The sequence below is a fragment of the Astatotilapia calliptera genome, chromosome 1 (genome assembly GCF_900246225.1).
Source record: "Astatotilapia calliptera chromosome 1, fAstCal1.2, whole genome shotgun sequence".
NCBI lineage: Eukaryota > Metazoa > Chordata > Actinopteri > Cichliformes > Cichlidae > Astatotilapia > Astatotilapia calliptera.
In genome coordinates this window covers 15,858,713-15,871,515 of record NC_039302.1, presented here as the reverse complement: position 1 = coordinate 15,871,515, position 12,803 = coordinate 15,858,713, and the positions used below count along the sequence as shown (strand labels likewise).

Here is a 12,803-nt window from a genome sequence, read left to right as displayed (position 1 = left end):
AGTCATATTTGCATGTGAATGTGTGTGTCCAGTTTGCACAGTTTAGAGGATGTTTGTGTTATTGCAGAGCTCTGTGACAGACGGGTCACTGTGGAGACTCCAGCCCAACTCTCCCACAAATACACTAAGCCTGCATGCCCGAAATTTAACAGTGGGACATTCCCACGCTAGCCCCTCTCACCCGCCCCTCCAGCACCAACCCACCCCAGCCCTTCGCTCTCTCTCTTTCTCTCTCTCTCTCCTGTGACCATCATGAACTAATCCAGATGTGGTGTGGCTGCTCACAGATGTCCACATAACTCTTTGTACAAGGTGCTGCTCCTTTCTTCCTTCAGATTCTTCTCTTTCTCTGCATCTCAGCTTGCCCCAGCCTTTCACATCACCCAGATCATGGTCTCAGCCTCTGATCCGAACAGGAAGTGACATCACAGTGCTGATAATAAGGCACTTGCAGCTATTTTTCTCCCGTTTCACTTCTCCTCCTAAGCTCTAGAGTAGTTCTGTTGTGGCTGTTGTTGGTAGAATATTTCCTCTTTGTTTGTCAGGCTTGTCAGGCTGGGTCCTCAGGAGGCCCCCTTGCCCTATTCCCAGGCTGCCCTTCACGCTGCCTGTATGCAATTAACAGAGTAATTAAAAGCCTGATGAGCTAATTGGTGCTGGGTGAGCCTGCAGGTGTTTGGATCGGGGAAGTGCGCTCACCGTGAACATACTCTTTTCAAATATGTTTTGTCTTTTGGTTTTATTCCCATTGAAGTGAAATATGAAGCTGATATTGGTCGGCCATTAAAGAAATCGGTACTAGATGCTCAAGATGATCGATAAGGCGGTAACGTGATTTCTCAATAGAATTTATTTACTGAATCCTGTTACCTAAAACAAAATCAGATGCCTAGGTAGATGCTGTGTTTACGCTTCCACTTTACTGTGATACCAATCTTGACTCCATACATTCCACAAAAAATGTTTTCTGCTTCAGCAAAACTGGATTTTACACGAGTGCACTCGTTGCAAGGATGAATTATGTCACTTTTGAGGAAGCCCAATAACTGGGCTCATCAGAAAGTGAAGACAACAGAAAGTCTTATCCGATGATGTTGGCTGCCTGGGGCTGAGCTCTCCGCTGGCAAAATTAGGTGCATGGCTGACAGGATGACGGGAATAAATGATGTAGATGAGCAAAAACAAACAACAGTTTTCATGCACGGCAGAAGCTACATGTAGATTTTTCTGCTTTTGTTTGTCTGCCTGCCTGCTTTGCTGGTCCATTCCTAGATGTACATGCACAGTCACTTCCTCATATCTGTGACTCTGTCTTGTCTCCCACTTCCTCCCCCACATCTCTGCTCTCAGTCCTTCTCTCTCTCTCTCTCTCTCTCTCTCTCTCTCTCTCTCTCTCTCTCTCTCTCTCTCTCTCTCTCTCTCTCTCTCTCTCTCTTTCTATAACCCCATCCCCTCCCCTCTCTGTGGCAGCTGTGCTGGTGATGGCTGTGTGCCCATGGTGCAAGCTGGCTGTGGGGTCCCAGGTGGCTCACATGACAGTTATTGATGTTCAGGTGTTCAGCTCCTCTCACACAGGGACCCTGGAGCCACACAAGCACGCACACAGGCAAACCCACACACATTTGCACACATGCAGAAGCACAAAACACATGCGTGCACTCCGATGCTGTTTACATACCTACACAGAACGCATGCGTGTAGTCATGTACTTGCATAATTATCCATAAAAACCTGTGTATTTCCCTGTTGCTTCTGAGGAAGTGTAAGCAATACAATAACAAGTACAACTGAGAATTTGTGCCTGCAGCTTCTGGCATGTAAGGAGAGAAATTTTTATGGTTTTTTGGTGATCTTATATGTGGGACCATTTTGTGTCTGTGTGTGTGTGTGTGTGTGTGTGTGTGTGTGTGTGTGTGTGTGTGTGTGTGTGTGTGTGTGTGTGTGTGTGTGTGTGTGTGTGTGTGTGTGTGTGGTGGGATAGCCAGTGTCAGTACCAGTGCCCAGTGCAGTCCTAACACACTCCAGATGTGTCTGGCTAGCCAGGGAGTTGTTCTTGGCACAGCCTGTCTCGGCCAAATGTCACAAATACTTTCCTTTATTTAGGAATGGCTCTGAGTTAGTGGCTGGAGAAAAGAAGGAGGTGAGGATGGGCGGGTGGTGAGGGAATGAAGAACAGGGCAAAGGGAGGACAGGTAGATTTAAAAAAAAAAAAAAAAAGCTCAGGGGGGGGGAGAGGTTCGGGGGGGGGGGACTAAAAGAGGAGATGTAGAAGGACAGAAGATAGAGAGGGAGGAGTGAGGGAAGCGGGAGTGAGGCAGAAACAGTCTAGCATCTGGATTTTATTAGCAGCCGTTGGGAAAATCTGAAAAGGAAGTTTTTTCTCTGCGAGCACGTCGGCAGCAGTGATATGCTGCACATAACCACTTCACTGCCGACGAGAGGAGCCAGGCCCTCCCAAAGGAGAACAGATGGTCGCTAGAACTTCAATACAATTACATCAACAGCTTTCACAGATATAAGCAGTGTATGACAGCATCCCTGCAGCTTTGAGAGGCAGAAATATGGCTTTTCTAACCTTAGCACCTCTGGTCCTGGATAAATTGTCTTTGATCTGTCCTCACCTTCTGCTTGTCCTGTAGTTATTCTTACGCTTCCCTCCCCAGTTTGATCATTTAAAAGAAAATGGAGATGTTTTCGACTTTGAAAAGCTAGGGAATTGTCAATGATCTGCTTGTTGTAATCTGATCAAAGACAGCCCGGCTGTTGTCAGTGCTTGAAGACAACCAGTCCTCCCCCATCCTCCCTTCCTTATTCCCCTGTTTGTTATTGGTCACCGTGTTTATTGTGCCATATGCTGCACATGTGTAATATCACAGCGATTCTTAAGTAACAAAGGGCAAAATGTCCATGTTTGTGTCCACAGCATGAGCATACGTATTTTGAAAACTTGTAAGCACGTGTGAAACCATCTGTGCATCTGTAGTGTGTGTGTGTGTTTGAGAGTGTTCTTGAGCAACTGTAATCTGAACCGTAGGAGTGAGGACATTGCTATGAAGTTACCTTCAACAGGCAGCTTCAGAGTTAAGACTTAAGGTTAGAAATTGGTTTAGATTAGGCTTAGTGCGATGGGGACAGGGAATACACTACTTTAACGTGAGCCCTCATAAAGATAGATGTACAAGCGCGTTTGTGTGCGCACACACTGCACCGGCCTGCCTCCCACCCTGTCATTAGTGAGGGCTTTAAAGCCTCTGAACTCTAAATCAGCTCAAGATGAAGCGGAGTCTGGGATCTGTCTGCAGGAGCAGCCTCGGTGCAGACTCACAAATATTTATGCACACACGCACACACATTCCTATCTTACCTGTGGCGCGGTGCACCCTGATAACAAGGTAAATGTCAAAATGGAGAAGCAGGCACACAGACAGAAACAAATACATTGACTTGCTCTAGGTTTTGGGAAGATGACATTAATTGTGTGCTAATGATGTTCACACTCCTTTTTATTTGAATGATATTTGTGCTGGTACTATAATAATGGATTGTACTGTAGGTGCTGTAGCCCTTAGTCCCAGGTCCAAAAAGCAAGGCCTGCAATCCCCAGTGTTTTGATTCTAAGGCCTGGTGGGGGTCTGGGGGCCAGGGGCTTAGGCTCTGTTTGTGTGGACTCCACAGCGGCGTGATAGGGAACAGATGTGGAAAGCCAGGCGGCTGGGCAGCCAGCCAGAGCAGCTGGGAGAAATTAAAAACAACAGCATTCCTGGAGACTAGGGGAATTACAGTGGGAGGGAGGGAGCGAGAGACAGAGAGAGAATTTTAGGGCTATGTGGTCACTGACAAGAGTCTCTGTGGAGTATGAGAGACTGAATAGACAGGGGGGATTTAAGGGGACTGTTCTGCAGTGGTTAGCTAAAGCTAATAAGTTTCAGCCGCATTTCCAGTGGAAGAACAAATGCCTAGATACACATACAGTCAACACGCGGGCATATGCATACGTAAAATGAGACCACGCTGCACAACCAGCATCTGAATGACCTTCTAATATCTTATCATTACATGGTGGTCGTCATATCTCTATCTGCGCTCGTCTTAAGGAACTAAAATGAAAACATGTGTCTCCGAATCTATAATGAGACCCTCAAATGACTTAGACAAACCACTGCACTGTGCACATGCCCGCGTACAGTATGTTATCTGTGGTTTTGTGTGTCTTGCAGTGAATTGTTTTTCATCTCGTTTCATCATGGCACAAGGAGAGAACAGGAGACAGAGAACATTTTTAGACTGAGGACTGTTTCTTTGGTGAGCAATCTTTTAGCCCTGATTACGTCAAATATAGAGAGATACAGCTGTTCAGAGAGTCTGAGAAACAGAGGCAAACAGCCTCAGAGAGGAAGGTAACGGTTGTATCGTGCCGTCTAATTTTCAGCACAATATTCAGAGATATTTTGGACCAAAAAAAAAAAGATGTATTTGTCCCTAAAGTGGCCTTCTTAGTAGACTCAGATGTGTGCAAGTGAGGGAGAAATAGCATAGTCCAAACCTGAATCTTAACCACAGGTCCACTTCACCTGCCATGCCCAGCTCTCTTTTTATACTTCTTTTGGTATAAATATTTTGTCCTTCAACACGAAGCACAATTGGAGCACAGATGGCCACAGATGGGGATGCAGACCTTGCAGACTTCCTAATGTATTAAAAGTAAAATCCAGAGCATGGTGTGTACGTGTGCGCCCTGTCTCTGTAGCTGGTCAGATTAAACAGCTGTCTATAATCCCACGGTGGGAGCAGACAGACTGAATGGTCCCCTTATCCTCGTCCTCTCCTCCTCGCCTCTCCTCTCCTCTCCTCTCAAAAACTAACCGTACACACTAGAAAAGATCTTGTACAGAGAGTGACATAATAAATTTGCTCAAAGACGAGGTTTACTGAAACATATGGCTGCATCTATAAAGGAATAAGACCACCAATTCAACAGCATGTAATGTGTTTTTACATGTTTAGTGCTGTATAGAGGAGCATCTATTTATACAAACCAGCCTCGTTTGCCTCTATCCGCAACCTTGTGTGTTTATGTTTAGAGCGTCTGGCATCGGGCAAACAGCAGAGTGCCCCTCGTGTTCTTGAGGATCAGTGTGTCAATGGCTCTCACACTGCACACTCCAGTGTGGCACTCTTTAAATACAGACACCAGCTGTTGAACGGAGCTCTCAGAAATAGGCTAACACCAAGGACCGAGGCCAACTGAGGCAGGAGTTGTGTGTAGGAAAACATTTTGCAGGAGTGAAATGAAAAACACATTATGTGGTAGTGATTTGATATATTAGCTGATTACTATACTCCAGCTACACACCAGGGTAAAGGTACAAAAAGCCCAGTGAGTGTTAAACATTATGCCTCAGTAGCGATGCTGGTAGAGGTTTTATTAGCTCTTTTTGATTAGCAGAAATGCATTACCAAACATTATCTCTAACTGGTTATGTTTGGCTCAGGATGACATTAATTTATAAATCAAAAATACGCATTTGTAATGGCGTTCGCCACACGTTTCTTACATCAACAACATCCTCAAAGCACACAGACAAGATTCAAACATAGACAAACAAGGAAAAAGCAGCACGCAATGTCAGAGAGACAAAGGAGAAACTTCCAGACTCTCTTAAAAATTCAAAATGTGTGTGTTTTTACGGCAGGGGAAAGTTCGTAAACTTAGACAGTGAATCATACGCCTAATCATTTGTCCATTCTTGTGAAACTGGCAAAGTGATGTGTAATTTTTTTCCTTTGTTTGAAAAAATATTGTCTCGGCATGTTGCTGTAACATGGTGCAGGCTCCTCTGTGCCTCTAGTGCATTTTACCAGCCAAGACAAGCAGCAGATATGTGTGAACACACTGTTTAAACAGATTTCATCTGTTGCGCTATTTTGTGTCATGTTTAATGATGGTAAAATCCGATATTTCAAAACCATCTGCTAAGGTAAAAGCCCCCAGACTACCTTAAAGAAGCTGACTGTGAGTTATTGAGTCAAGGGACACTTTATTGACTTTGCAAAAATGCTGTCTGTGGCAAATAATTATTTGTCTCCTCCTCTAAATTTGGCAAATATCTTCCAACCTTTGGTCGTTGTCTTCTCAGAGATACTTATTGTCACAAATAAGTTAGTCTCACTTACTGTGCTTGCATTATAATGCAGTTCACATCCATGATGTGCACATGAATGTGACATCAGCTCTGATATTGGCAGCAGGGATGCTTTAAACCAGTGGTATTATTTAACCAGATCATAAATGTGGTCTGATATTGTATTTTGGATGGTAACAGTAGAAAACAAAATACATCAACTGAGCCAAGAAAATTAAGGAAAGAGAGGAAAAGAAAGGTTTCTGTTGGCCCCTAAGTTGGTTTGCTTATACTGTTCTGCCAACTATATGAAGATCTATGAAAGCTACTGTGCTCACTTGTTTGGGTTCTCTGTGTTAGTGAGGAAGGACAGAATTATTATTACTTTTTTTTTTAATCCAGTGATGACAAGACAGATGAAAATAAGAAAAAGAGAGAAGCTGAGGGATGGGGTAGGAAGCATTGAATGCCACATAAAGTCTACAGTGTGCTGCTTTGCCAGAGTAGAGAAGATGGGCCTCTGTCTTAGGCTTTGTTCATGAATAGATGGGTTTACTTGAGTAATAGAGTTTTAGTACTCAACCGTATGCATAAACTGAGTGTTAATAGTGATTTTATTGTTTCTTATGACATGGTGCGCATTCATTGCACTTTGCCAGTCACACACATCATTATAAAATATCTTCTCAAGCTGAAAAAGTCATCACACTCTCAGCTCAAGTTTACATTGCAGAAGGATCCAGCAGCTGCACTGACAGTCAGACAGAAAGACAACGCTCTATAGATAGCTAGATAAATAGATACATCGACTTAGTGTTTGCAGTTTTTCACATGGCCGTGTTTTTGTGTAAGATTTTTTGTACTACGTGAGGCCCTTTGCCACTAGTGTACAACGTAGCGCATCTGTCCACGCACATGCGTGTGGCCATGTCACATAAACCACGTGTTGTGTTTTCTTCTCATGTCCGTTGATGTACCATCCATTCCCTTCACACTCCAGAGCTTGGCCTTGCCTTGTTTGGTCCTGGCAGGCTGTCTGGCAGAGGACAGTGAAGCCTCTGGTAGCAGGACAGAGCCCCGCTGAAAGCCAGTCCACAGTGATGGACAGCAGCAGATCCAGCTGCACTTGTCACTGGCTATCAAGCCGGCTGTCTGAACTGGGGAACGAGAAGGGACAGGCGGGGGGAAGTGTGTGGGTGTTGGAGGTTACAGTGGAGGGGGTCTGATTGGGATGTCACAGCTACATGGATTGTGCATGGGTGAAGGAGAGAGAGCAAGAGGGAAGCGAAAGGGGGCTCTCAGTCAGCAGCAGCTGAGCTAGTGAGCAGGTGTTTTATGTCTCCCAGGCCCATGAATTTCCATCGGGAAAGACAAAAGAAGTTTGGATTCATTTCCACTTGCTGCATTGATTTGTTTTTGTTCTGTATATGTGGGGCTTCTGGCTTAAGAAAACATCTAATGGCTCCCAGGTGAAGATGTCAGTGCTCTCTTTTAAACCACCAGTCTCCACTTTGAAGTTTTAGGTATACATTTTTTTTGTTTTTGTAAAGCTGGAGTTCGTTCTTGACAAACTGTGTCTGTCTTCTCCTTTCATATTGTAGGTAGCAGAGTGCAGAAGGTTGGAACAATGCCAGATTCACCTGCGGATGTGAAAACCCAGCCCAGGTCCACCCCACCCACCATGCCTCCTCCACCCCCGGCTGTCAGCCAATCAACCAATCGCAATGCTTCGTTCACCCCTACCACCAGTAAATCAAGTAAGGATCCTTTCTATCTATTCCATCCTATTTTTAAGTAGGAAAAACAACACGTCCACTTTATACTTTAACATCTTTAGTCCGTGATTTATTTACTATGAGCGTCATCTAGAGTCCAAACTTTTTGGAATAAATTAATCATAACCCACTGAGCGCTTACACGCTGTGAGACGGGTGTAAGAAAAACACTGACTGGTGTGCTGCTTTGGTGACTTTTGAATGGAGTCGCTCTAAACCTTTATCTCATAGTAAACAGGATGTGGCTGTATGCGCTGGTGTCCAAGGCATTGTAAATGCTTCTTTACAGCATAGATTAGGTAGTTGGTATTGGGGTAAAAGCTACTTTACACCAAACTGGACCAGTTTGTGGTTTAGCTGTTAATATAGATGTCATATTTTAATCACAATGTCTATGATTTGTTGTGACTTTAGCCTTATTGTGTCTTTGCTAGGACTTAAAACTCTTCCTTCCTTCCCCTAAATTTGCCATGAAAACGAAAGTAGGGCTATTCCAGTAAGAATAAGAAAAATTCATTCGTTAAGACCTACCACATCCCGATCAGACTCTTCACAAATCCATACATTTTTGCAATACCTTAGCAGCCGTCTGCGATGAACTTCGCAGCCATTTGTTCTGCTTTTGTCATGTGTCACTCTATACGCTTGTGTAAAGGAAGAGAAATTCCAAATATGTGTTTCTTCACTGCTCTGATGAACAAGTGTTGAAGTCACTTGTGCGTCAGGTGTGTTTCCCTGCAGGCGTCCGTGTGTGCTTGTGTCTTTTGGAGTGCATAACGCCCTTGCTGGTGGGACAAGGGTCTTTGAGTGTCTATGTAAGTGTATGGCATTGTGTATGCGTGTGTGCCTATGTTGTTTACCAGCTGGTCAGGCGGCAGTCGGTTCAGGGTACATCGGCCAGGATGGTGTTTCAGTGTGTAGAGTGCTTTCTTCCCTATATAGCAATGGCAGACTATGTTGTTTCACCTGTTGTGGCGGGTGGTCAGGAGTGTAGATCTCTCCTTGCACCTCTCCCTCGCTCTCTAAAACCAGAACACAAGTGCAGCCTATTAGAATCACATGGGTTAGTCCATATGTGTTCAGGCCCTCGTTCTGTGGATTAGAGCAACAAGCATGCCTGAGAGGAACCAAAGCAGCTACACACCAGTGGACATTGGAACTGCCTATAGTCTTTGCTTTATCAAAATATGATGGAAAAGTATCATACCCGACAGTAGCTCACTACAGAGCCCTAAAAATACACACTGAAAAGATTACGCAGCTGGTTGGATGCTGTGCTCACTGTAAGTGCTGTCATATGCTGTTATCGTGAAGTTTAAGCTATATACAGCTTTAGAAATTTTAGAAATCAGGTATTCCAGCAAACACGCAGCATTCATACCCAGACGCAAATATATTTATTTAGATTTGGTGAGACACGGGACTGACCGGAGAAGAGCATTTCAGGGGAGAGGTCATACGTGTTTTTGTTTTTCTCTGTTTGTTTGTGCCTGCATTAAGAAAAATACGCGAGTGAGTATAAATGTGTATGAATGCTGTGCCTATTCTGAACCTCAAAGCTGCAAATGTACTTTCAGCTGGTGGACATGTGCGGGCCCAGATTTAGCTACACACCTGCTACTGGAATAAAAGTAACACAGGCCATAGGACTATTTTTGGCATCTCTTTAACAAGTTCCTCATATAGTTGTGTCCTAGTGAGTGAGTGAGTGAGAAGCAGGGCGAAATAGACGGATACAGAGGCAGATGGATGGGTCGGGGTGGGAGTCAAATGGTACCACTTGTGAGACAGCTGAAGTTGCTGCAAACACACACTCACGGCATCTAGCAGAAAATTGCATCACTACAGTTGTCATTTACTGGAGGCGTGGTATCGACTTTAAACCTGTTGTGTGCTTTATTTAATTCATCTCAGCCAAACACTCTTCTGTCAGCAGGATTTAAAAGCTTCTGCCCTTGTCATGCCCCTAGATCTGTCAGATGCCCCTCGGGCCCCTCCGAAACTACTGACCCAGTTCACGCCGCCTCCTCCTCCTGTCTGTTTATCTGCAGTGCTGAATGGGAGCAGCCACTCTCCTACATCGCTAAACGGTGCTCCATCCACTCCTAACGGCTTCAGCAACGGGCCGGCCATGTCCTCGACAGCCTCGTTGTCCAACCAGCAGCTCCCGCCGGCCTGCGGTGCCCGGCAGCTCTGCAAACTGAAGCGCTTCCTGACCACGCTGCAGCAATTTGGCAACGACATATCACCTGAGATTGGAGAGAGAGTGCGCAGCCTCGTCCTGGGACTGGTGGTAAGTTGTGATTATGCTCGTGTAGAATTTGCCTGATGAATCTTTTCAGTAAAAACGTTTTGTATAAATATCTGAAGCTACATTAAGCTCTTACGTGGAACTTATTGTGTTATTTACTCATTGAGAATCAAGAATGTGTGCACAGAATACAAACAGATATAAGCACGTGGAGAAGACAATAAGGAAATGGCATGTGTTGGAATGATTGTGCGAGTGATCTATAAAGCATTAAAAGCACTTTTTTCTTCTTGTTGTCTTGGATAGAATTCCACTCTCACCATTGAAGAATTTCACTCTAAACTTCACGAGGCCACCAACTTCCCTCTGAGGCCGTTCGTCATTCCTTTCTTAAAGGTAAATGTCTGCACATTTCAACAAATCAAGCCTGATGTCCTCTAGGTAAATGCACAAACTTTACTTCTCACTGTGGTCAGCGCTCAGGACAGCATTTCAGTGAAAGTATTCAAAGAGCAGTAAAAAGGGGAATCTATATGTGTACAGTGTGTACATGCGGTAGACATCATACTGTACATAAACAGTGGTAAGACGTGCATGGTAATGTCTGACAAAAAGGGTGAGTGTGAGTTTGTGTGTGTGAGTGTCAGACCTCCTGGCGTGCGATGATCCTCCACATCTGGGACATCGCAGCAATAGCTGTGTTATATCAACCAGACAGGTCTGAGAGAGCTATTTGACAGCACTGTTGCACACACATTCACACGTACACACACAGATAAAAGACACACAACAGCACACCCCGGAGAAAGAGAGGGAGACACATGGTAGAGGAATGTGTCAAGGGACCTGTCTTATCTCATCCTGTCTCTTCATCTATCACTTTCTTTTTCCTCACCCTAATCTGGCATTATTTCACTCTCACCCCATCTATCTGTGATTCCACCGTGAGTTTCTAGCTCTTTTCCTGTCCACTCAACAATCTATGTTCCTACAGGTTCAGTAAATCTACAGCATGTCCTTCCTATATCAACTTACATACTGTCTTCCCTCTTTTTTCCACTGAAGGCAAACCTGCCCTTGCTGCAGAGAGAACTGCTTCACTGTGCCAGGTTGGCCAAGCAGACCCCAGCTCAGTATCTGGCCCAACACGAGCAGCTACTCCTGGACGCAAACGCCAACTCACCACTCGACTCCTCCGAGATAATGCTGGAGATGAATGAGCATGGCAAGAGAAGGACCCCTGACAGGTAACATCTCTCTGTTTAAAAACAAGAAAGCACGACTTCAGAAATGAACATGCAGAGTCTTACACAGACTGTTGTAAATGAATTATTTTAGGGTATTTCAGAATGCCAAGCGACAAGGGAAGGCTATAAATCCTCTGTGCGGGAGGCGGAAGTCTGGACAGCCCTGATGCCAGACTGCCTCTGCCAGCTGTCTGGGAGGGAGGAGAGAGATAAATGCAGCATAGGAAAAGAAAAAAGAGAGACTGAGAGGCGAAAGAAAACGAGATCCAAAGGGGAGCGCAGGGAGCGAAGTACAGTACATGTCCTGAACATTATCCAAAGACAGACAGGAGGTCTAACAGAGCTATTGTCCCACATTTCTCCCCGGCACTCTGATTTATTCGCTCAGCTAAGAGGATAACACACGAGAGAATTAACTGACGTTTCCCTTTTTCATTTCTTCCTTCTTCTCTTACTGGCACTGCCCTTATTTTGCATTTGACTTCTTCACCCCGCTCTCTCGCTCCCCTTCTTACATCGCCTGACCTGCGGGCTCCCGGCCGCTGTCCATATGTCAGAGACGTGTCCAGATGGCGATGTGCTGGCCACAATGCTGAGCACATCCTAGGCAGGGTGTGGGGAGACAGGTGGTGGCTATGGTTTTGAATGGGACTAGAGGTTGGAGCTGGACATGCAATCCCACTGTAATCCCCACACATCCTCTTCACAACCTCTGGCTTATACGCAGCAGGCAGGACTCAGAGGACAGGAGGTGGGGGTGTACAGCTGGGCCAAGGCCTACGTCATGCCAGCTATACCTCTGATTTGCTAGACAGTACAACCAGGGATGTGTACGATTATAGCTGACATGCACAATAATATAGACACGGATAACTGAGAACGAGTACGCACACACATAAACACACACCATCATCATCAGTGTTGCATTTATTCGCCTTTGATCCCCAGGATAATAAAGAGTGATTTCCATCTGAATGCCTAGCTATTGCCATCCAGCTAAACAGATTAATATCAACACTCCCATTTAAACTGTCCAGATGGCTTGAAAACACAACCTCTCGCACACACACACACTTAAAGTACACAGACACAAATGAGTGTCACTAAACATCTGCCAAACACACAGCATTCAGCCCATATTGCCCCTTAAGCCCAAGAGCAGGGTGGGAGAAATACTTGCAATCTAAGAGTAGGCTGAGGGATATTCAGATTAAGAGCTTGAGATGCAGGGTGTATGCTTGGACTTGGTTTTGTTTGGTACATATGGCGTACAGCTGTGCAAAAGCTTTGCAGAGGCACTGACTTACCGCAGTTGAACAACAAGCACCTCTCAGCAGGGATACGCAAGATGTGTGCGTGAGGATGTATGTGCGCTGGCATACACCATATGGTAGTTGCTCAACTTTAA

At 45.0% G+C, this 12,803-nt stretch overlaps 1 protein-coding gene across 9 annotated transcripts in view; it reads left to right on the top strand.

The window, feature by feature from the left end:
- The window catches only part of cbfa2t3 (CBFA2/RUNX1 partner transcriptional co-repressor 3), a 44,372-nt gene that overhangs the window by 15,492 nt on the left and 16,077 nt on the right, over nucleotides 1-12,803 (top strand). For 7 of the 9 annotated variants that reach the window (XM_026166173.1, XM_026166217.1, XM_026166181.1 and 4 more), the window contains 4 exons: nucleotides 7,724-7,879; nucleotides 9,868-10,190; nucleotides 10,455-10,544; nucleotides 11,214-11,395. In XM_026166173.1, coding sequence (XP_026021958.1) covers nucleotides 7,724-7,879; nucleotides 9,868-10,190; nucleotides 10,455-10,544; nucleotides 11,214-11,395 — 751 coding nt within the window. The remainder of the gene's footprint in view (nucleotides 1-7,723; nucleotides 7,880-9,867; nucleotides 10,191-10,454; nucleotides 10,545-11,213; nucleotides 11,396-12,803) is intronic. The other 2 variants (XM_026166198.1, XM_026166206.1) reach the window with 1 other exon arrangement.